At 39.7% G+C, this 25136-nt stretch overlaps 1 protein-coding gene and 1 non-coding gene across 2 annotated transcripts in view; both read left to right on the top strand.

The window, feature by feature from the left end:
• The window catches only part of PATJ (PATJ crumbs cell polarity complex component), a 413527-nt gene that overhangs the window by 109034 nt on the left and 279357 nt on the right, over positions 1-25136 (top strand). The window contains exons 17-20 of the mRNA XM_037743097.1: positions 5871-6080; positions 10978-11097; positions 13651-14046; positions 23830-23953. Coding sequence (XP_037599025.1) covers positions 5871-6080; positions 10978-11097; positions 13651-14046; positions 23830-23953 — 850 coding nt within the window. The remainder of the gene's footprint in view (positions 1-5870; positions 6081-10977; positions 11098-13650; positions 14047-23829; positions 23954-25136) is intronic.
• On the top strand, positions 2406-2507 carry LOC119473152. The gene has a single exon (XR_005202349.1). It is a non-coding gene; the product is annotated as a U6 spliceosomal RNA (small nuclear RNA).

Here is a 25136-nt window from a genome sequence, read left to right as displayed (position 1 = left end):
TCACCAAGAAAGTGGGGATAATGATGGTACGTACCTATCTCATGATGGTGTGAGGATTAAACGGGTTCAAATAAATAAGATTCTTAGAACAGAGCCTGGTATGGCAAGAGCTTAGTGTCATCAACTGTTGTTGTTATTCCTATATGATGGGATGTGGGTTTTGCTTTTGGAGTACTTGTCGTCCAGTGGGAAGGGAGAAACAAAATAGATAGTTATTCGACATTTTAACTACTCTTCAGGGCCTTCTCTGTGATAGGCATTGTAGTAGGCCCTGAAAATCAGGCAACAAATAAGCAAACACATTCTTGGTCTCATAAAGCTTACTTTTAGCAGGAAGTAATTTAAAGGAAGTCATTTACAATAATCTCAGTAAAATGTAAAAAGTGTTTTAATGAAGAAAATGCAACAAGCTGTGGATACATCTAACAGAAAGACCAAACTAATTCTAGAAGGTCAAACAGTAAAGGAAATATATTATGACAAATGCTGTAATTGAAGGTCTTGTTAGGTTTAGGGATATCACAGAGTAGGAAGTGCTTGGGTCTTCAGGGAGTAACGGAATGATTCTCGTTGGAGGAGACACTTGAGCTGACTGGTGGCAGAGTCTAGACAAATGGCAGTGAGTGAGGGACAGCATTCCTGGCGGAGGGAATGACTTGCATTATGCCATGCAGCATGACAAGGCATTTCATAATACCTGGGTTTCCATGGTTCTTTACTGTTGGGATTAAGTGTTGGGCAAATGGGAGCAGGCAGTGGTACATGTCGGGAGAGAGAGAGACAGACAGAATTGCGTTCTCAAGGATTTTCCTTTCATGAGGAATGAAGGAGTTAGGACTTTATCCTGAAGGCAGTGGGTGTCGCTGAAGTTATTTTAAGCAGAGGAGGAATTATGATCACCTTTTTATTTTTAAAGACGCTTCTATTATCTCTGTAGAAAATGGACGCATGGGGACAAGGTTAGACACAGGTAGAGCTATCAGCAAACCATAGCAGTTGCTCAGAAATAACAAGAAGCTGAACCAAGGCGGAGGCAGTGGAAATGGAAAGGAAGAATCAGAAGAGATAAGAGATAAAAGGTCAAACTGACATGCCTTAGTGAGCCACTCAATGGAGGGGTGAGGGGGAGAAGGAAAAGCTTGGTTATGTGCTGATGCCACTCAGGATATAGGAGGAGAGGGGTCTGTCAACTTGGATTTCCCCAACATCAAAACATCCTATGTTCTAATAAACGTCAAACATTAGCATCATTTGAAGAAACCTTGAAAATCCATTTACCCACTTTTCTTCAGTCTGGCTTGGTGATTTAATTCACTTAGGAGGCAGAGCAGTTACTTGGTTCACCAGGAGTTCCTAGCTGAGTAAGAAAGTGTAGAATTCAGGTCCACACTCCTGTCTTCACGTGTACTATTCCAATGAAAGTTTGCTGTTCTTAATTAATTATAGGCATTTGATAATAAATATATATATTTTATTATACTTAGATTCTGGGGTACATGTGCAGATCATGCAGGATTGTTGCATAAGTACATACATGGCAAGGTGGTTTGCTGCCTCCATCCCCTGTCACCTGTATCTGGCATTTCTCCCCGTGCTATCTTTCCCCAACCTCCCCACCCACCGCGTCCCTCCCCTAGCCACCCCCAAACAGACCCCAGTGTGTGATGCTCCCCTCCCTTTGTCCATGTATTCTCATTGTTCAACACCCATCTATGAGCAAGTACATGCAGTGTTTGGTTTTCTGTTCTTGGGTTGGTTTGCTGCGAATGATGGTTTCCAGATTCATCCATGTCACTACAAAGGACAAGTTTTTAATAATATTTTTAAAAGGTGTAAGGATCTGGCTGGGTGCCTGTAATTCTAGCACTTTGGGAGGCCAAGGAGGGTGGATCACTTGAGGCCAGGAGTTCGAGACCAGCCTGACCAATATGGCAAAACCCTTTCTCTACTAAAAATACAAAAATTAGCTGAGAGTGACGGTGCACACCTGTAATGTCAGCTACTCGGGTGGCTGAGGCATTGGGTGACAAAGTGGGACTCTGTCACCCCAAAAAAATGGTGTAGGGTACAACTTTCAGAAATTATTGGGTTGAACCAAATATATCGGGCACTATTAGGGCATGTATAATAATATAAACTTTTTGAATAAAGAGGAAAAAAATTCCTCCAGAAGACACTATCTTTCATAGTGTGTTTCTCATGTTCTATGATTGGTCTTTAGTGCCCTCTATTGGCTGTTTCTTCTAAAGCAGCATCTTGATTCTTAAACACAATGTTCCTTGCAGTGTTATTTACCAAAAGAAATATAAGGGATTTTAAAATTACGATGAAAGGTGATAAAAGCTGACGGGGACTTTGTTTTCAGTAGGAAGACAGAATAATTTTAGTAAGATGCCGTCAAGGATGTGCACTTCGGCAGCACATACACTACAATTGGAATGATACAGAGATCAGCATGATCCCTGTGCAAGGATAACATGCACGTTTGTGAAGCACTTCATGTATATCTATGTAAACAGGCCTGGGTGCCTAGGGGTTGGGCAGGGGTTTTGAGAAGTAACTCTATAACATTTTGTTTGCTATAACATGCACATAATATTGTAGACTGTATTTGTAGAAAATGGACCTTTCTGATGAGAAGCAGCCTGAGTCAGGCTGGTTTTTGAGCATTTTTATGCAGCAAAGCCTCAAGAATAGCAGCCACCCCAGTAGGCAGTAGCAGCTGCTGTTTTTCCATAGGGTGGCTGCTGTATGTGATGTACAGGAAATGAAAGGAAATGACTGTTACTCATTAAAGCGATTTCATTCAGCTATGTGGGAAATCACAGGCAGAAAAGTCATCATAGAAAATGAAGCACAATTATACATAATGGGGCATCTTCAGAGGTAGCTCATTGGTCCCCTCCCTGCCCCCCAAATGACAAAGGAGCTGCCTTTGGGTTCTGTCCTCCAGGAAAAGGGGTGGTAGATTAGATTTAGTGTTTAGAATAACTAGTGGTCTAAACCTGAATATGTTTTAGTAAGCAAGCACACCTGTCACTAGGAGGTCTAAAGAAGGCCTCACTTTGTGTAAATTAGTACTCACCATGACTTTTCTGGCAATAAGGGAAATCTATTCATCTTTCAAGGGTAGAAGTCTGTTTCCATTTCCTTCTGGTGAACCTCCCTTTAAAATGTTCCTAAAGTATCATTCAGTAGGTTGTATTTTGAAAACCTACTTGCCTATTTGGGTTAAAAATAATATTTTTATATTTTGGTGTTACATGAAACTGCAGAGGTTGTTCACAGACAACTTAGTGCAATCATTTATTTGCTTTTGGCATATTTTGCTGCTGCCGCTTTCTCTAAGAAAGTGTAGAAATTATTAATATGAAGGAAGGTTAGCCGCTGTGCCTTTTATGAGAGGAATAAGCTATTATGTAGCCTCCTTCCCCCCCAATAAAAAAGCCTTTCATCAAAAACTGACATCCTAAATGAAGGAAATAATTGTACAGCTTATTTATTGGTGTGTCAAACTTAAAATGTAATGGTTTCATATTTCAGGATGAAAAGTGTGTTGTGATTCATGGTTGCCAGTGACAAAATACACAGCTCTTTTATATTACGGTGTCGATTGCCTGCTGATATGCCACTGTACTTTTTGGTTCTCTTCTGTTCTCTCCCTATGCAATAGCTCCCTCTACTTGAAAATACTGGTGTAATTATAGTTTCACACTGCTTCATTAGTGAGTTCCCCACACTGCTTTTTACTTGTAATTCTCTTCATAAATATGTGGTGGTATACATCAGAGCATGTAAAAAGGACTCTTGACTGGGGGTAGAAAGGCAAGGTTAGTTGCAAAAAGCAAGATGTTACATTTGAAAGCATTCTTCAAGGAATTAGCTATGTAGCGTTTTTTGATTTAAATATGGTGTATTTGGTTAAAATTTCATGTAGTACTTTGAAAATGAATGCTGATGTCTGAAACACAGAGGCACAGAAAACTGGATCAGAAAACTTCAAAAGAATCATCAGCCACTTCAAACAGACATAGCTTTTGAACTTGGCAAATTCTTACTTTGCTAATTCCAAAGTTTTATAATTCCCACACAAACCTAGCAGTTTTTCTCTACTTTCCCTGGAAGGGTTTGAGAGAGGCTAGAGTAGTAGAATCTCAAGTTACAATATCTTGTCTTGTGGAACATTTCCTTATGAAATGTGCATAATGAAACAATGGGAGAAGCATAGAGAAACCAAAGTGAATGCTGCTGCGTTTGGGATGTCATTATTTTTTCTCCCCCTTGCTAAGTTACTACACCTCCACTGTTAAGACAAGTTAAGAGACTCTGCCATGTGAATATGTCTTTCTTCTCCATTTACAACTCTTTGTTTCTTCTGTCCGTTATGATGCAGAGCAAGCAGCAGAGTGTGGTGGTCAAGAGTAAGGACTTAAGAGCCAGACCGCCTGGCTGGATCCTGGCTCTGCCACACATCTGCTGGGCGATACTGGCTAGTTTCCTTAACTTGCTGAGCCTCAGTTTCCTCATTCGTATAACACAGACAATAAATCTACCTACATTCTAGGGTTCTAAGGATTAGATAAATTAGTGATTGTCAAGCCCAACATACAGTAAGTGCTATATATCAGTTTGTTAAATCAGAATACAATAGTGGTGATATAAACTGGTTTTTATTAACTAGATGTATTCATTGAATGTCAGTGTTGTCCTCAGTGCTTATCAAGAAATATGGGGCCCTCCCATTGGGTGAGAGAGATCTGTACATTGCTTTTGTTCATAAATTCATAGTTACTATATATTGGAGTAATTGTGACCTAAGGGTACTATATCATCATTTTAGGTCATATTATTTATAAATATACTTTGGAAAATACAGTGGACTCTTCCATGGTTTCCATGTCTTTTCTGGACTTGTATGGTTTTATAGGAGGATTCTGTACTACTGGTGAAGGCATAAGAACAGAGTATCATTTCCCATATTATATTTATCATTATGTTAATGCTTTTCTTGGAGCTTAATTATGGCTCCAGAGGAGTAATAGACAGGCTTTTCTTTGGTCCATCATATAACTGTACTTGAGAATGTCAGAGAATCTTGCCTAACTCTTCCTAGACTCTTATAGTCCAACTAAGTATCAATCACCAAAAATTTTAACAGGAAATCTATGTTTTAAGCACTCAGACATGCTACTGAAATTGTTAAGATTATATTTTCACCTTGATACAAGCTGATATTTGTGTGATGTTTTATGTATTTATTTTTGGGGATAGGGTCTTGCTCTGTTACCCAGGCTAGAGTGAACCATAGCTGACTGCAGCCTTGACTTCCTAGGCTCAAGCCCTAATCCTTACATCTCAGCGTCCCCCGCTCCACCCCCCAGGTAGCTTGGACTACAGACACACACCACCACACCTGGCTAATTTGTGTGTATTTTGCAGAGATGGGGTTTTGTCATGTTGTCTAGGCTGGTCTTGAATTCCTGGGCTTAAAGGTTTCTCCCACCTCGGCCTCCCCAAGTGCTGGGATTTCAGGCATGAGCCACTGCACCTGGCCTTTTAATTTTTTTAATTTGAAAAACTTATTTTAGAGACAAGGTCTTGCTATATTGCCTAGGCTGATCTCAAACTCTTGAGCTCAAGTAATCCTCCCACCTTAGCCTCCCAAGAAGCTGGGATTATACAGAGGTATACAAACATACCTGGCTTAGAGCGAGATTTTAATTTATTTTTATGTGTTTAGAAGATTATCACCAGAGTGCTAAACACATGAAGTAAGTGGTCAAATGAGATTCTTGAGTCAACGCTGTCCTAAGATTGCATATTTATTTTCAGGGCATATACTCATCTTTCTTCTTTGCTTGATTCAACAGGACCCTTTAGATCCTACAAGATCAGTGATTGTGATCCGCTCCCTGGTAGCAGATGGCGTAGCAGAAAGAAGCGGAGGACTATTACCTGGAGACCGCCTGGTCTCAGTCAATGAATACTGTTTGGACAACACCTCACTTGCTGAAGCTGTGGAAGTATTGAAAGCTGTGCCACCAGGCATAGTATGTCTTGGAATCTGTAAGCCTTTGGTGGTGAGTGTTGCATTTTATTAATATAGGAAGTGATAATGGTATAACAGTTAAGAACATGGATTTTGAAGACATATACCTGGCCGAGAATTTCTTTTCCACTGTTTACTTTGTGTGTGACCTTGGGCAGGTTTCTTAATTTCCTTGACTTACAATATCAGAAAAAATAATGCCTATGTCATAGGATTTTGGGGTTTAAAGGTGATATTCATTAAATGCATAGCATATTATTACATAAATACTAGTTGTGAATGTTGCTGGTTCTGCTACTACCACTCTTATTACTACTTTCATCTTCATATTTTTAGCACAGACTTCTAAGCTCTCAGCACATTTCTTATATGCAAATTATTATTATTATCATTTTAGAGACAAAGTCTCACTCTGTCATCCAGGCTGGAGTGCAGTGGCGCAATCTCGGCTCACTGCAACCTCTGCCTCCTGGTTCAAGCGAATCTTGTGCCTCAGCCTCTCAAGTAGCTGGGATTACTGGCATGTGCCACCATGCCTAGCTACTAACTTTTTGTGTTTTTAGTAGAGATGGGGTTTCACCATGTTGGCCAGGCTGGTCTTGAACTCCTGCGCTCAGGCAGTCCACCTGCCTCGGCCTCCCAAAATACAGTGAGCCACTGTACCCGGCTATTCTTATATGTAAATTAAAATAAATATTTTCCATTTTGACTTTTATTTGGGAATGATGTCAAGGTGGTATGATAAGCTGAAATCCTGGTAACTATAGCATTTCAATCATATAACAGTGATATTTTAATATGCTTTTCTGTCCATCAAAGCAACTTGTAACTCCTAGCATCAAGAACCCCATCTTGAAGTCATCTTGTTGCTTTATCTTATGATCAGGTTGCTGCTTATGACTGAAGACCCCATTACAGTTATGGTGCTCTGGAGGCCTCTAATGCAAAAAAAAAAAAAAACCAACAACAACATAAAAACTTAATGATGATGCTTTTCAGCCAGTTTTATTATTGCTAAGTGCTTACTAAATGTCAATCATTCTTTTAAGCCCTTTACACATATTAACTAACTTAATCCGTACAGCAACTTTAAGAATAGGCCTTTTGTTACCTTCATTACAGATGAGGCACAGAGAATTGAGTGACTCAACCAAGGTCTTATAACTAGTAAGGGGTAGAGTTGTAATGTGCACTCAGCAGGGCGCCTTTGAACCCTGTGTTCTTAGCCACAGTGCTGTACCTGCCTGTCTTACTATGTTGTCAGTCACTTGTTTAGTTTGTATGCAGCATGTATGAAACAGATAGTCTGGTCGTAATAAATTGTTGGTCTGGATTTCTAGAAACCTGAACTCTGTCTTTGGCTTTGCTATAAGTTAGCCCATTTCAAACTTAAAGATATGTAATGTATATAAGAGTCACCTGGGAGGTAGTTAAAATGCAGTTTCCCAGGTTCTACTCCCAGAAATTCTCATTTAGTAGTAATTCTGATATGCTCTTCAGGAGTCTACCTCTTCCATGGGTCGCTTATGTAATTCTGATGCAGAGTTTTGTACTTTGAGAAACATTACACTAGTAATTTGATCAATGGGTATGCCACTTCTCTGAGCCTATATAGTTCATCTTTGAAAAGACTGGACAAGACTAGAGAATTCCTAAGGTATTTCTTATCTCCAATTCTTTAATCTAGGAGACATTTTAATATAACATGAATCACATAAGTTCGTATGTATAGATAGTTGGATAGGTAGATAGAAATAGCTATGTTGATTGTATTAGGCTGTTCTTGCATTGCTATGAAGAAATACCTGAGACTGGGCAATTTGTAAGAAAGAGGTTTAATTGGCTCACAGTTTTACAGGCTGTATACGAAGCATGGTGGCCTCTGCTTCTGGGGAGGCCTCTGGGCACTTTCACTCATGGTGGAAGACAAAGCGGCAGCAGGCACTCCACACAGTGAAAGCAGGAGTAAGAGAGAGTCGGAGTGGGGTGGGGATGCCACACAGCCACACATTTGATTTTATTTTTTATTTTTGGAGACAGAGTCTCACTCTGTTGTCCAGGCTGTAGTGTAGTGGTACAATCTTGGCTCACTGCAACATCCACTTTCCAGGTTCAAGCAATTCTCAGGCCTCAGTCTTCCAAGTAGCTGAGACTACAGGCATGCGCCACCACACCCAGCTAATTTTTGTATTTTTGGTAGAGACGGGGTTTCGCCATGTTGGCCAGGCTAGTGTTGAACTCCTGAGCTCAGACAATCCACCTGCCTTGGCCTCCCAAAGTGCTAGGATTACAGGCATGAGCCACCGTGCCTGGCCATGCCACACACTTTTAAACCACCAGATCACGTGAGTACGCATTCATTCACTATTGTGAAGACAGCACCAAGCCATGAGGGATCCACCCCCATGACCCAGACATCTCCCACCAGGCCCCACCTCCAGCATTGGGGATTGAAATTCAACATGAGATCTTGGCAGGGACAAATAGACAAATCAATCATATATAGATAGATTCGTTATGCATATAGTATTTTTGCATGGAAGACTAAACGGTGGTCTTCATGTATTACTTTTTTTATTCTTGCCTGTGTATACCTATCAGATACTTTAAATATTTCAAAGTGGAATATAGCGCATAGCTAAATAAATTCTTGACTTTTTGTGTATTTGGTGTGGGCATTACTGTGGTCAACAGATGATGCCATGAGGTTCTTGGTTTGAGTTTTGGATAAATTAAAGATGGGAAAACGATTCATGTTTTATGGGACCTCATCTTCTTAGTATTTTGGATTGTAGCAGGAACTTTGTCTAGATTTTCCCTGATGGTTATTTGCCAGATTAGTGTGGCTGCATGGAGACATCCCAAACTATTTGTGTCCTAGAGGACTTCAACAGCACAACCTTTACCTTGAAACAGTTTTAGGAAGTCTTGGGCTGTTTAACGAAACAAAACAAAACAAACAAAACAAAACAAGAGTTGGTAGCAACTGGGTGTGGATCCTTGTGCTATATCTGGTGGAAGGACCTTGGAGCATTACTCTTGAGAGTATTTTGGAATGACGTGATTGTGGGTGGAACCTCACCCAGGCTTCCCTCAGTGAGTCCAAGGCTGCCAAGAATACTTAGGGGTGGGAGGCCAATGAAGGGATTGAGAGAAAGGTCAATTTCAATATTTCTTTGCTTTTTAACCACTAAGTAAGCCTCCTTTAACATCTGGGGTCTTCTGGGAAAACTGCTCATAATCTATAAATAGTGATTCAAGGAACCAGGCATGGATCTTCTCTGAGGTCTCTCCCTCTCTCTAATGGTAAAGTTGGCGGCCACTTATCTTATTAACTAATGTTATCTTATTAACTAATTAACTGAACATTTACTCAATTCACAGCACAAGTGGGGACAGAGAATATGAAGAAGCAGATCCAAAGTCAGGGTGGAGCAGAAAGACTGTGAATATATAATGGTGATGAGAACAAATTATTTTTATTAAGTCTTATATTTATATAGATACAGCATGTATATATATCTATATACTTCATATTATATATTTTTATCTTATATTTTCTAAAAACTTACCTCAAACATATCCGACCCACAAAATGAATGAAATGACTTATTATTGTTGATTAATATACAAATAGAGACAGGCTATCTCTCCATGTTGCCCAGGCTAGTATTGAACTCCCAGGCTGAAGTGAAGCTTCTGCCTCAGCCTCCCAAAGTGCTGGGATTGCAGATGTAAGCCACCACGCCCAGACTGAAATGACTTTAAAAACTGCATTATATCTTCAGACCTAACTGAACAGAACTGACAATAAAACTCTTGAGCCAGACAGCTATGGGTTTTTGCTTAGATATGTGGTTTGTAAGGCTGTGTGTCCTTGTGCCAGTTATTCAACCTCATCAGCTACTGCATTCCTCATCTATAAGATGAAGATTGGCTGTGCGTGATGGCTTATGCCTGTAATCCCAGCACTTTGGGAGGCTGAGGTGGGCAGATCATCTGGGAGGTCAGGAGTTCGAGACCAGCCTGGCTAACATGGAGAAACCCCGTCTCGACTAAAAATACAAAAGGATTAGCCAGGAGAGTTGATGCATGCCTCTAGTCCCAGCTACTTTGGAGGCTGTGGCAAAAGAATCGCTTGAACCAGGGCATCGGAGGTTGTAGTGAGCCGAGATTACACCACTGCATTCCAGTCTGGGTCACACAGCGAGACTCTGTCTCAATTAAAAAAAAAAAAGATGAGGATTGCATGGCATGGTAATTGTGAACATAGGCTCTAGTACTACACAGCCAGAATATCTAACTGACTAGTCATTTAATGTTTGGCAAATTAATATGTCCACTTTTGCTCACCAGTAAAATAGGACTAATGGGAGGACCCACTTCTTAAGAGTATATATTAATATATTAGTTAACATATTAAATATATTTAAAGTGCTTAAATTTGTGCCAGGTACATAGATAGTTTTATATATAAGGTCTATTCCTGGGAGAGTGATTTTTCTTTAAGAAATACTTTTAAAAGTTTGGGAAGCTCTGACCTGAATATAGTATTCTTTTTAATTATTAAAGAAAGTTTGTTCTAATGAAACAATTTGAATAAATTTTGTATTGTGTATTTGCTCTTAATTGAAAGATGAAAGTTTGAAACCAAGGTATTTTCTTTTTCTTTCTTTCTTTTTTACACAAATTAATCTTTCTTTTCTTTTTTTTCTTTCTTTTACTTTAAATTCTGGGATACGTGTACAGAATGTGCAGGTTTGTTATATAGGTATACAAGGGCCATGGTGATTTGCTGCACTTATCAACCCATCATCTAGGTTTTAAGCCCCACATGCGTTAGGTATTTGTCCTCATGCTCTCCCTCCCCTTGCCTCCCATCTCCCAATATTTTCTTGATTATAAATAAAAGTGGTTTATATTTTCAGGAAGATAATAAAGAAGAAGAAAGTTGTTATATTTTACATTCAAACAGTAATGAAGACAAGACTGAATTTTCAGGAACAATTCATGATATAAATTCATCTTTAATACTTGAAGCACCCAAGGTATTTAGTAAATTTATTTCCCATTTGAATGATTTGCTATAAGCTAAACTTTCTATGTAGAAAGAATACAAAAGAAAATAAGACAAAAGCTTCTCCTTACTCTTTGGCTAAATAGATATAAATAAAGACATAAAGAAGACACAAGCTCGACCCCCTCCTTTGGCTAAATAGTTATAAAAGAACTAATCCTCCTTTCTTTCTCTCTCTCTTTTTTGAGATGGGATCTCCCTCTGTCACCCAGGCTGGAGTGCACTGGGGAGATCTGGTATCACTGTAACCTCTGCCTTCCAGGGGCAAGTGATCCTCCCACCTTAGCCTTCTGAGCATCTGGGACCACAGGCATGTGCTACCATATCTAGCTAATTTTTTGTATTTTTGTTAGAGATGGGGTTTCATCATATTGCCCAGGCTGGTCTTGAACTCCTGAGCTCAAGCAGTCCACCTGCCCTTGCCTCCCAGAGTGCTGGCATTATAGGCCTGAGCCATCGCGCCTGGTCTCATTTTACACACACACATTCGCGCGCGCGCGTACACACACACACACACACACACACACACACACACACATTTTGTTAGATTGGTTTAGACAGACTCTTCCTCTGTTGCCCAGGCTGGAGTACGGTGGTGCAACCTCTGCCTCTCAGGTTCAAGCAATTCTCCTGCCTCAGCCTCCCAAGTAGCTGGGACTACAAGCATGTGCCACCACACCTGGCTAATTTTTGTATTTTTAGTAGAGACAGGGTTTTATCATGTTGGCCAGTCTGGTCTTGAACTCCTGACTTCAGGTGGTCAGCCCACCTCGGCCTCCCAAAGTGTGGAAATTACAGGCATGAGCCACCGCACCTGGCCTATTTTTTTTAAAACTAAAATATTTCCTTCTGTATCACATTGCCTCTCTAAATGATAAAGGCAAGATGTAGAGCATTTTCAAAGAACAAACGTACACTAATGTATTCCTAAAATTTTGGATGGTAGAACATATTGTTGAAAATAGACCTGCATTTAAAATGCTGTAAAAATGGAACTACACAAAAAAATCATATTGAATACTTTCTAAAGAAGAGTTATTTTGTCAAACCCTACCTTATGCCTTAATTTTAGAAAATGTATTTTGAAGCTTTCCTTTTTTATTCTTAAAAGGAATTATACTTATGTTGCTCTTTGCAGTTAGAGTATGGTTTTGCCTTACTTGATAACAACTGTCTAGTGATATTCTTTGCATAATATGTAGACAGTGTCTCAAGATGATGTGTGTTTCTAGAATGTCTATTATATATTTTAGTGCAGACATTTTAAAAAATTGCATAACCATATGCTGTGTTCAAATACATCCTCCACCCACATTGAAAAAACTAGGTTGCAGTATTTGGTATACTGTATTAATTTTTTTTTGAGATGGTGTTTTGCTCTGTTGTCTAGGCTGGAGTGCAGTGGTGTGATCAAAACTTATTGCACCATCAGTCTCCTTGGCTCAAGCAATTCTTTGCCTTAGCCTCCCAAGTGGCTGGCACCACAGGTGCATGCCACCATGCCTAGCTATTTTTTTTATTTTTATTTTTAGAGACAGGGTCTCACTATGTTTCCCAGCCTGGTCTTGAACTCTTGTACTCAAGAGATCCTCCTGCCTTGGCCTTCCAAAGTGCTAGGATTACAGGCATGAGCCACCATGCCCAGTCCTACTGTATTAATTTAAAAGTTTCGCTACAATGATGTTTAGTTGCAAGAAGGCAATAGAAAATAATAGATTTATTCCAGGAATTTACACTAGGTAGTAATGAGTAGGACTTAAAATAGGAAAGATCTTTGAACTTTTAGAAAGATTTGGGCCTCATTATGCTTAGCACCCAGAGGTTCCCCAGAGATAGGTCTCAGCAGGTTTTAGCCAGTAACCCAACACAGTTTCTGCACGTTTAGTTGCAGTGGTGTGCACTAGCTATGATGATTAGTGAAATAAAAATTCTTTTAAAAATTATGGTATTCCTTCATATTATTTATTTTCAACACAGATGAAAAATAAGATTTCTATTTTTTAATATTATAAAACAGTCATACTCAAAGTAGAGACATACTCCCCTTTAGTTTATGGAGAATGTTTTCTAAACATTGAGATGGTAATACTTTCTTTTGAGTTAAGCTTAAAAATCCTGACCTTTTAAGTCTTTGCTTTCTTAAATAATAGTTTGAAGTGTAGACATATTTATGTACTACTTTTTATATTAAGTGAATGGGTTAAATGTTTAGTGTAAGAGTTTAACAAAATTCCTATTTCTAGTGGAGAATTTTCAGGTGGCTAATGTATAAGGAACCTTTTAGCAAAATGATTCGCCTTGTGAAGGGCAGATTTCTGCCTCATAATTTACTGTTTTTCCCTTTTGTGGGTTGAGGATTGTGTGGAGGTGAGCTTGCGTTTCTCCGTGTTTGCTATGGAGGGCGGTGCATGTTAGCTGTGCATTGGCATACGGGTCATGCCAGCATTTGCATTTTCCAGTTTATCTGTATAGTGCTGCTTCAGGATAGGCGTAACTTCACATTTTTCGCATCTTTTATTTACAGGGATTTAGAGATGAACCATATTTTAAGGAAGAACTTGTGGATGAACCGTTTCTAGATCTGGGAAAGTCTTTCCATTCCCAACAAAATGACATAGACCACAGCCAGGAGGCCTGGGAGATGCATGAATTTCTGACTCCTAGATTGCAGGAAATGGATGAAGAAAGAGAAATGCTTGTTGATGAAGAATATGAGTTCTATCAAGGTCACTCTCAGTCCATGGAGTTGTATCCCTTGTCGCACATTCAAGAGGCCACTCCTGTGCCCTCCATTAAGGAACTTCACTTTGGTACACAGTGGTTGCATGATAATGAACCATCCGAGTCTCAAGAGGCAAGAGCCGTGAGGAGTATCTATTCCCAGGAGGCACAGCAGTATGGCTATTGCACTGAAAACGTGGTAAGGGATTAGAACAGATATTCCGCACCCTGCCTTCTGCTCTCCTCGCCTATCCCTGTCTGTCTAACTCACATCACTTCAATTTTGTTTGTTTTTAAATGAGCCTTTCCATAAGTAACACTGTTTACAAGATGTGTCATCCAGTGCCTAGCTATAAGTTTGTCTTTTCTGTATTTCGCAGCTTCTTGTGGGGGTCAATAAGCTGCAGTTGCCTTGCTGTTGTGGTAGCTTTTTTTTTTTTTTTTTTTTTTTNTTTTTTTTTCTTTTTTGCTTTGCTTTTTAGTGATGTTTTTCCAATTTCTCATTTCAGAGAAAAGTTCTTTTAACATTTGTGATTTAAAAAAAAATTCCTTAGTGAAACACAGCTGTATATTTTTAACATAGTGTATTTATCAGGCAAAAGCAAGGCCAATTTAGTACATGCTGTTGTTTACATCTTGGTCACCTGCATTATTCTCTGTGTTATGCATGATGCTGAAGCACTGAACTCTAGAAAATTATCTTTACATTTAAGATATTATTTATTTGCAACTTGGTGGGAAAGCGTGTGCGTGTGCACGTGCACACGCGCGCACACACACACACACACAGTTTTTTGAGACAGGGTCTCTCTCTATCATGGAGGCTGGAGTGCAGTAGCACAATCATGGCTCATTGTAGCTGTGACCTCCCAGGCTCCATGGATCCTTTCACCTCGGCCTCCTGAGGTGCTGGGACCATAGGCATGCACCACCATGCCTGGCTAGTTTTTTTATTTTTTAGTAGAGATGGAGTTTTGCCTTGTTGCTCAGGCTGGTCTTGAACTCCTGGGTTCAAGCATCTCCTATCTCCCATCTCAGCCTCCCAAAGTGCTAGGATTACAGGCAGGAGCCACTGTGCCCAGTGAAAAGCATGATATTTTAATAGATTTGCCTTTGCTATTATGTCACCAAGAACTATTTTTAATAAAATTATAATCAAGCATTCACTAATTGGAATCTTTGAATAGGAACTTGAAAAAATATTTTTGTGTCTTTATTTCCTGCCCCATTAACTTTTAGGCAAATAGAGACAGATTTACTGTATGGGGACATTTTTTAAAAGACACCTTAGCAATACATTCAGATGCAGCCTGGTGCTCCTGTCTCTGAGGTTGGCAGGTTTCCTGTTGTGATGTGTAATGCGTACCTTTGTGTGTTCTCTCAGTGGGCAGGTAGAGGGTGTTTCTGCCTTTTCCTTTCTTAGAAATTTCCTCACTTTGTCCCTCATGCAAATGATGGTGCATTCCTCTGTTGGGCAAGGTGCTGTGCTAGCTGTGTTTATGTGACCCTGGAGGATTCACCGTGATAGGGGGCCCCGGGCAGTGTACCAAAGAACAGATGTTTTGGAATATGTGAATGATGCCCGGATGTGGACAGAGGTCACACAGAATCTGGTGTGTTCCATTGACGTTGGCACTTTCTATATTTGCCAGTCCCTCTCATATCTGTCTGTGCTTAACGCCAAACAGCGTACGTATTCAGTTATATGGAGCAAATTGGAACCATTACTAAATATTCATAAAAATTCCCTTGTGGTAACTGTTTCCTTCTATAAAAAGATAATTTTCTATTTACCCAAATAAAAGGCAAACTGAAGTACCAGTTTATTTTAATATATAAACTTTGAAGGCTGTAGATGAAATGGTCAAATGCATATTTATAATATTTATTTATTTATTTTTTAGGAAGGAGGGAGGGTGGCGGTGAGGGTGGGTTGGGGAGGGAACATAATATTTATAAGTTTAGGGAAACATTCAATTTTAAAACTTGTGAGATGTTAAATTTTTTTTACCTATTCTCATATTTAATCATATACTTTTATTCAAGTTCTTCAATGAATATTTAATTTCAGCATCTACATTTTCACTAGAATCATTTTTTGATCATTTAATATACCTTTTCAAATAGGTCATCTTCATTTCTAACTAGATTGTTTGAGATATAGCAATTTTTGAATCTGTCCTGTCACTCAAAATTTTATTCTTATCTCGTGTCATTTGCATAACATTAAGTTTAAAAAAAAATCCCTCATGTAAGTTTATATTGATACTCTTCACAATATAACTGTTCCTGGAAAGAGGTCCTGATTCAGATGCCAGGGGAGGGTTCTTGGACCTCGCACAAGAAAGAATTTGAGTGAATCCATAGAGCAAAGTGAAAGCAAGATTATTATGAAAGTAACGGAATGAAAGAATGGTTACTCCATAAACAGAGTAGCCCTGAGGGCTACTGGTTGCCCATTTTTATAGTTATTTTTTGATTATATGTTAAACAAGGGGCGGATTGTTCATGCCTCTCTTTTAAAACTATGAAGGGTAACTTCCTGACATTGCCATGGCATTTGTAAACTGTCATGGTGCCAGTGGGGACAACCAGAGGTCACTCTCGTTGCTATCTTGGTTTTGGTGGGTTTTGGCTGGCTTCTTTACTACAACCTGTTGTATCAGCAAGATCTTTATGACCTATATCTTGGGCCAACATGCTATCTTATCCTGTGACTTAGAATGCCTTAACCATCTGGGAATGCAGCCCCGTGGGTCTCAGCCTCATTTTACCCAGCGCTATTCAAAATGGAGTTGCATTTGAGGGACTATGTTAAATTCTCTTCCTAGGTCCACAAGGGGCGTAGTTTCAAAGGCAAGAACTTCCCAGCGCCATCCACATCCATGCTTCCATCCACTTCCCCATCCGGGAGCCTAGAGTTTTTTAACTTTCCCGGGTGCCGGCTAGGTAACAGCCCAGGTGGGCTTACTTTGTTTAGAAAGCCGGCCACAAGCTCTGAGGGAGGAGGCTTTGATTGCGGGCCAGGCAACCAATCCTATATCAGAGTTGAAGATCAATTGCTCCAGAGGAAGTTTGGAAAAGCTCCTCTCACTGGACGAGAACTTGAATGGGGCAGGAGTAACTCCCCGGTTAAAATCCGACCTATTCCCTTTCCTATAGGGACTTCATCTACGGATCCTGTCCTGCAACAGCATGGGAGCTCTCTCTGTCTCTATTTCTCTTTCTCTCTCTCTGCCTGATAAATTGCTTTTCTGCAAAGCTCTTTGGGTCCGATATTTACTTGAATGAACTCACCGTGCCACCAGGGCCCCTTCCCCATTCTTGGGTGAGAGAGGCCCAAGGACCTGGGAGAACACATCCGATCCCGGAACAGTGAGCATCTTGGGACACAGCTGCCACCCTGCTCCTGTAACCTGGTTCCACTCTGCTTGAAGTGCCTCTGATATACCACTTACTCTATTGTTTGTTAAAGTGTTAAGAGTCTGGTTTAAAACCACAGTCAGTGCTTACAATTGAAAATGCATATCCTGATTACTAAGTCTGTGTTAAATTTCCCAGCTTCCCTCTTTTTATTTCCCATTACTGATTCAGCCATACTTGCTTGTTATTGCCGTTTTCTTCCATAAAAAGAAATTTTCTGTTTATCCAAATAAAAGGCAACCTGAAATATCAGCTTATTTTAATGTGCACACTTTTAAGGCTAGAGATGAAACAGTCAAATGTATATTTATAATATTTACTCTGGAAGTTTAAACATTCGTATTTTAAAACCTGTAAAAATGTTAATTTTTTGCCAATTCTCACATAGGCAGTAAAGGTAACCTCTATAGGCTCCCCAAACTGGCATTGAATAAGACCGTTTCAGCCCTAGTGTTTCTTGCCTGAACAGTGTTTTGTTTTCTTTAAATTAGTATATGTGCTTTCTTTCTTTTTTTTTTTTGAGACGGAGTTTCACTCTTGTTACCCAGGCTGGAGTGCAATGGCGCGATCTCGGCTCACCGCAACCTCCGCCTCCTGGGCTCAGGCAATTCTCCTGCCTCAGCCTCCTGAGTCGCTGGGATTACAGGCACGCTCCACCAGGCCCAGCTAATTTTTTGTATTTTTAGTAGAGACGGGGTTTCACCATGTTGACCAGGATGGTCTCGATCTCTTGACCTCGTGATCCACCCGCCTCGGCCTCCCACAGTGCTGGGATTACAGGCTTGAGCCACCGCGCCCGGCAGTATATGTGCTTTCTTAGGGTATTGGCTCTTTCCCTCTCTTCCATAGCAATGAACACTTACACCCACTGATCAGGATGGGCTTGAATCTTTATTTGCCCCCCTCGTATTGCTGATGGACCCTTGCAATAATTTATCTGATAATATTTTCTAATATTGTAAGCTCTAAGAAGATTTTAAAAACACATTCCAATCCCTTACAAATATGTAATTCCCAATTCTCTTCTAGAGGGTGCCCTCCCAAAGGGTGAAGGAACATTGTTATTTCTCTCTTGGTTGTGATATCCATTTTGGGCTATAGATGTCAGCTATATTTGTGGAGGGTAAATAGTATCTAACTACTTCAAAGTTTATCTTTCTCTTCCACCCTCATACTTCATTTTAGCTGACGAGTAAAAACACTAAAGGCCTATAGATTTGGGTTTTTAAAAATTATAGTAAAATACGACACACAATTTACCATTTTAACCATTTTTAGGTATGTAGTTCAGTGACATTAAGTACATGTACATTTTTGTGTTAACATGGCCGCCATGTTGTTACAGATCTTCTTATCCCACACTGATACTCTACTCATTAAACAATAAACTTCCCTCTCTCCTCTCTCCCCATCCCCTGCCAACCAACCACTGTTTTATTTTCTGTCTCCAAGAATTTGACTATACTAAAGCAGCTGAAAAAAGTGGAATAGTACAATATTTGTTCTTTTGTGTCTGGCTATTTCACTTAGTATAATGTCTTTAAGAATCTTATATATTGCAGAATGTGTCAGAATTTCCTCCATTTTGAAAGTTGAATGGGCCAGGCATGGTAGCTCATGCCTGTAATCCCAGCACTTTGGGAGGCCGAAGTGGGTGAATCACTTGAGGTCAGGAATTCGAGACTAGCCTGGTCAACATGGTGAAACCCCGTCTCTACTAAAAATAGAAAAATTAGCCAGGCGTTGTGGCACGTGCCTGTGGTTCCAGCTACTCTGGAGGCTGAGCTAGGAGGATAGCTTCAACCTGGGAGGCAGAGGTTGCAGTGAGCTGAGATGGCACCACTGCACTCCAGCCTGGGCAACAGAGCAAGACTCCATCTCAAAAAAAAAAAAAAAAAAAGCTGAATAATAATTCCTTGTAGGTATATGTCTTGAAGAAAAAACTTCTCCTCTATCCTCTATTTTGTGCCTGGAAGAGTGCAAATTAAACTGACAGAAGGCATTAACAGGAGAATAAAGGTTTATTTATACGCATATGAATGCAGCAAAAGCAGCAAGCTCACTAAATGATTAAAGTTAGAGCTTACGTATGTAACTTAGGGGGAAAGGGAGGGCAGAGAAAAAGCTATGAGAAGAACAACTGGGTTTAGGAAAGACAGATGGGTTTTTAGTAGAACAAATGGAGATAACATTCTTATTATGCTGATAATTTTTTTATGTTGATACTTTTTTAAATGCAGGTGCCACTGATCCTTCTCTTGGCTTATTGCCATTCCTCAAGAGCGCATTTATGTCAGGCTTACCTTCAGTGTCCCTGGGGGTTGACCCTTCTCAAGAGGGAATGTTTGATAGCCTAATTTTCTAGAACTTGCTGCTTTTAGTCACATAAGGGAAGCTGTGAGAAGGCTTTGTTCTGCAGCCATTACATCTAAAATGTCTTTCATTTATAATAATCTTCATACTGAAGCAGGATATTTCCCTTACCCCTTCGTGGGATTTGCAACAGGGGTGCCCTGTTTACTCAGCCTACCACTCTCCTCGAGGGAGGGAGCATGTGAGCAAACAAGGTGAAAAGTAGAGTACATGAGTGCTGGAACTAGCTGACCGTTTTGGCATTGGCAGGGTTAAACTCCACTCACCAGATCTGCAGCGTTAACCCTTGTGGGAGGGGAGCACTCAGTGAGTGGGTGCAGGAGCCAGGGCAAGCACTTTCAGGCACCAGCAGGAGCAAATTTCTGTGCAGGCCCAGTGGCAACATCTAGGGGAGATGCCTGTGACCCCTGAAGCCCCAGAGAGCATGTTACAGTGCCCTTTTAGCTCTGCCATCTGTAGATGGCCTGTTAAGAGTTCAGTGGGCCCTCTGCCTTTTCACATGAGGTGGCTGCCCTCTGCCAGCGAGGGCAAAGGGCCAGTGTGACAGCCTCTTGTATCCACACTTGTGGCTCCTGAGCTCTTGTCTGGTATCCAGGAAAAATGAGGCTGCACGAACAAATTGAAGGATGGTAAATTCGGGGATTTTATTGCCAATAAAGTAGCTCTCAGTGGGAAGGGGAGCTACAAAGGGGATGGGGAGGTGGGTAGGTAATCTTCCTCAGAAATCCAGCTGTCTCCAGCTGGATTCTTCTCTGAAGTTACACCGTCAAGCTGTCCCTCTAAAGTCAAGCCACTTCCTTCTGAAGTCCACCTGTAGTCCCTGGCATCCAGCTGCTTCTCTCTGCTGGCTGAGTCTAGGGTCTTTATAGGCACAGGATGGGGCAGGGCGAGGCCATGGGTCATTTAAAAAAAGGTAACATTTGAGCTGGAAAACAGGGATAGAAGTTTCCACTTTAGGCCATGGTTTTAGGCTTGTGGGTGGGGTTTTGTCAGGGACCCACCCTTAAATTTCTGTGCCTCCTGTCCCTATCAATACCAACTCTGAGGTTCCTATAGGTCTGCACCATATATGCTATATTTTGTTTTTCCATTCATCTGTTGAAGGGTATTTAGGTTGTTTCTACCTTGGACCATTGTGAATAATGCTGTTATGAACATTGGTATATAAATATCTGTTGAAATCCTTGCTTTCAGTTCTATTTAGTATATACTCAGCAATAAAATTGCTGGATCATATGCTAATTCTATATTTAATTTTTGGGGAACTATACTGTTTTCTACAGCAAACAGCTGCACCAGTTTATATTTCCAAAGCACAAGGTTTATATTAGCAAAGCACAAGGTTTCAAATTTCTCCACAGTCTCTCCAACACTTGTTTGTTGGCTTTTTGTTGTTTCTTAGGAGTATAAAGTGCTATCTTGTGTTTTGGTTTGCATTACCCTAACAATTAGTGATATTGAGCATCCTTTCATGTGCTTATTTGGCCATCTTTATGTATTCTTTGGAGAAATATCTGTTCAAGTCCTTTGCCCATTTTTTTAAAGATCTGGGCTTTTTTTTGTTTTTTGTTTTTGCCTGAGGGTTATTTACCAAAGAGTAATTCTATGTTCTTATTTTCTTCTCTTTTTAGAAAAAAAAAATCTTCTCTATTTAAAAAAGAAAAGAAATTCATGTTTATTTGATTTTTAATTTTTATTTTGTTTTGAGGCTGAGTTTCACTCCTGTTGTCCAGTCTGCAGTTCAATGGCGGGATCTCAGCTCACCACAACCTCCGCCTCCCGGGTTCAAGCAATTCCACTGCCTCAGCCTCCTGAGTAGCTGGGATTACAGGCATGCGCCACCACGCCCAGCTAATTTTTTTGTATTTTTACTAGAGATGGGGTTTCTCCATTTGGTCAGGCTGGTCTTGAACTCCCTACCTCAGGTGTTTCACCCACCTTGGCCTCCCAAAGTGCTGAGATCACAGGCATGAGCCACTGCACCCAGTCAGAAATTCATGTTTATAAAGATCTCACCTATCATACCCAATGTATTGAAATCCCAGATTTGGGTATCAATTCTCTTCTTCATTTACTATTAACAGAATTGCCATTAACTTTGTTTAGAAAGTCCAAATGGCCCAAAATTACTATAACTTTCTTTTTCTTAAGTACTCAGTTCCTTCCATCTCCCCCTTACTCTTTTTTGTAAGAAGCTCTTGCTTATTTTATTCTAGGCAACTATGTAGTCAGATCCCCTTTCTTATCTCTGTTTAATATTTGCGTCAAATTCTATGTTCCTTAGGCTCCATTAGGTATCTGATATAGTTACATACTTACCTGAGGTGAGCAAAAATCACCTGGTGGCCAGCAAGCGGACCATCTGGAGGCAAAACTCCTTATCTGAGAAATTTAGAGGTATAATGAGGAGAGCAAAGATCACCTGGTGGTCATCAAGCAGTCCATCCAGAGGCAAAACCCTTCATCTGAGGAATTTAGAAGCAATTAGCCTTCTCTGTTATCTAAAGCCAGCATCTGGTTACCAGGCTGTTTTCCCAAAATTTGTAAGTAGCTAGAATTTCTATATATCTCCTGAACGCATGTGTATCGAAACTCATTGTGCAGCCTGACATCAAGACACCAACATGTCTACAAATGTAATCGTCTATCATGACCTGCAAAAATAATATGGTCTAAATTACCCTTAAGCTCCTGCTTTAAGGTCTATAAATACCCCTAAGGAAAATCCACCAAGGCCCACTCAGTCCTCTCTTGCTGAATTGCCTTGCTACAGTGTTCCTTCTGTCTAATAAAACTTTACTTTTCAAACCTGTACTGTGGTCAGTAAATTCTCTTTACTACCTGCGTGTCAATCACTTTCTGTTGCTGGGGCTCTGCCACCTTGCCCAGCATTACCAAATTAGTAATCTACTTTGGAAAGCTGGAAGCATTTTGCATACCAGCTTATGAAAGATCCTTCTCTTACCATTGAAGTCTGACCACTTTACAGAAAAAGTAGACCACTGTGAAAGGTAAAATTCACATTTTGTTTTGAACAACCAAAATTCCAACAATAAAGAATAACATAGTGTTATGTACCTTAAATGAATTATGGTGTATCCCTATGGTGGCGATAAAATAGTCATTTAAATTTATACTTATGAAATTTTTTAAATTATTTATTTATTTACTGAGACAAGGTCTCACTCTGTTGACCAGGCTGGAATGTCATGATCATGGCTCACTGCAGCCTCACTCTCCCAGGCTCAGGCCGTTTTCCCTCCTCAGCCTCCCAAGTAGCTGGGATTACAGACATGCCCCACCATGCCTGCCTAATTTTTGTATTTTTAGTAGAGACAGGTCTTTGCCGTGTTGGCTGGGGTGGTCTCAAATGCCTGTTCTAGTGATCCACCTGCCTCAGCTTCCCAAAGTGTTGGGATTACAGGCGTGAGCCACCATGCCTGGCCTCTTGGGCCTGTTTTATAAAGACAATACTAATCCCATTCACCAGGGCTCTGCCCTCATAACTCTATCACCCCAAAAAAGTCCCCACCTCCAAATATCTTCACCTTGGGGGTTAGGATTTTAACATATGAATTTGTGAGGTCAGAAGGAACATAAACATTTTAGCATTCTCGAAGATTATGACTTTGGAAAACCATAAAAGACCTGTATATAAAAGCAAGATGGGAGGAAAATGCAGTTAACTTATCGACAGCACTTACCTGTAGGTTTTAGGTTTGGGTAACTAGGTAGTCACCAGGCAGATAAGAGTGCTAACAAATGCTTAGAGCTATGAAAATTCATCACATCTTTTGGAGTCAGCAGGGAAGCTGTTTATCTGTAGATTACCAGAGCAATACAATCAGGAGGCTGTGTGTATTAGCAATTGACTTTGCTTGACTTGACAGACCTTTTAGTCCTCTACCTTGGTAAATGTTTATTTAAATTCACTTATTAATGTTTATAAAACAGTTTTTTTGGTTAAAAATCTCAGGCTTGTAATAAACAGATTTTCCTAGCCTATACTTCTGCAGATATTGTTACCAGCATTTGTTACTGCTTACCACAGTATAAACCGTGACTTGAGAATGCCTGTTTGCAGTGCTAGTTATTTCAATATCATTATTATTTGGGTTGAATAACTGTGCAGTATTACATTTTTTTCACAAAGTACTAACGCATTTTTATTTTTCTTCCTCTCAAGATGAATGAAAATTTTGTCATGGAGTCCCTACCATCTGTACCATCAACTGAAGGAAACAGTCAGCAAGGCAGATTTGATGACCTGGAAAATTTTAATTCATTAGCAAAAAGTAGTCTGGATTTAGGTTTGTGGCTTTTGTTTCTCATAAACACAAATTATATTATTTTGCAATTTCTCAGTTTTATGTTTGTATACATGAATTTCATTGTCTTGTTTTTATTCATTGTGATATTTTGATTTACATCTGCTTCTTAATTAATCTGCTTCAGAATACCTGAAAGAATAAACATGCCTCAGATTCCAACTTAGAGTTTTCAGATTCTGTTTTCTGAGATGGCTACATTTTCTCTGCCTCATGTTGCATTTTATTAGCAGTATGGATTGAAACTCAGACTGGTACCTTACGTCAAATCTGAAATAAGTCTCTATTAATATATATTAAAATCTCTGATGCTCTTGAGTAATATTGTTAGCTCATTTAATGGGACTGTTAAATATTAATAGAGAGAGGCATATTTTAAACATTTATGAAACATTTTTATAGCCATATATTATAGTCAATTTTAGTACATTAATAACTTAGTTTCCATAAAAGAATTCTAAAAGTATAGTGCCTCTCCCTGCCTCCCCTCAATATCGATTCTTATATATGTTTTAAAACTTGACTTTAAAAAAGAATTTTCCTTCATCTAACACTGAAATAGCGAATGTCATTATAAAATTGACATCCCTAGGGAGATTGTTAAATGCTTTCGTAGCACTGGGATTTATAGAGCCATTGCTGAGGATTTATGCTGTCCTTCACTTGTTATGACTACTTATAAGTCTTTCTCTGTGTTGTATGGTAATATGTTGCAAGGGGAGAGAGGGCTGTAGAAAGTGATGTAACAGTTTTATGTGAGATTAGGATTCTCTTAAGTAAATTCTGAAAAATGAAATACTTAAGGCTAAAAATTGAAGGCATCTCTGAGATGCTAACATACATACATGCTGTTTTGTAGGTCAAAACAGCACGGAAAAAAAAAAGAATATAGATACTTAATTTTAAATATCTAAGATTAGATGAACCTACCAAAGTTTTCAAGATCATGATTAGGAGAAAAATGGGACTTCCCACCCTGCCCCCCCCCACCCCGCAAAGTAAAGCTCTCCAGGTATACTGCTTTCTAAAATTCACCACATTTCTTATAGTTCTCTATTAAACAGTTGGAGAAGATTTATAGCACAAATGTTTGAGTAAATGAATAAATAGTATCTGTTTCAGTACTATTCAATACCTTAGCAAACTATCAATACTATAGCAGACT

Source organism: Cebus imitator, unplaced genomic scaffold (assembly GCF_001604975.1).
Source record: "Cebus imitator isolate Cc_AM_T3 unplaced genomic scaffold, Cebus_imitator-1.0 Scaffold135, whole genome shotgun sequence".
NCBI classification, from domain to species: Eukaryota; Metazoa; Chordata; class Mammalia; order Primates; family Cebidae; genus Cebus; species Cebus imitator.
Note: the sequence above shows the minus strand (reverse complement) of the source record. Positions and strands in the feature narration are given on the sequence as shown.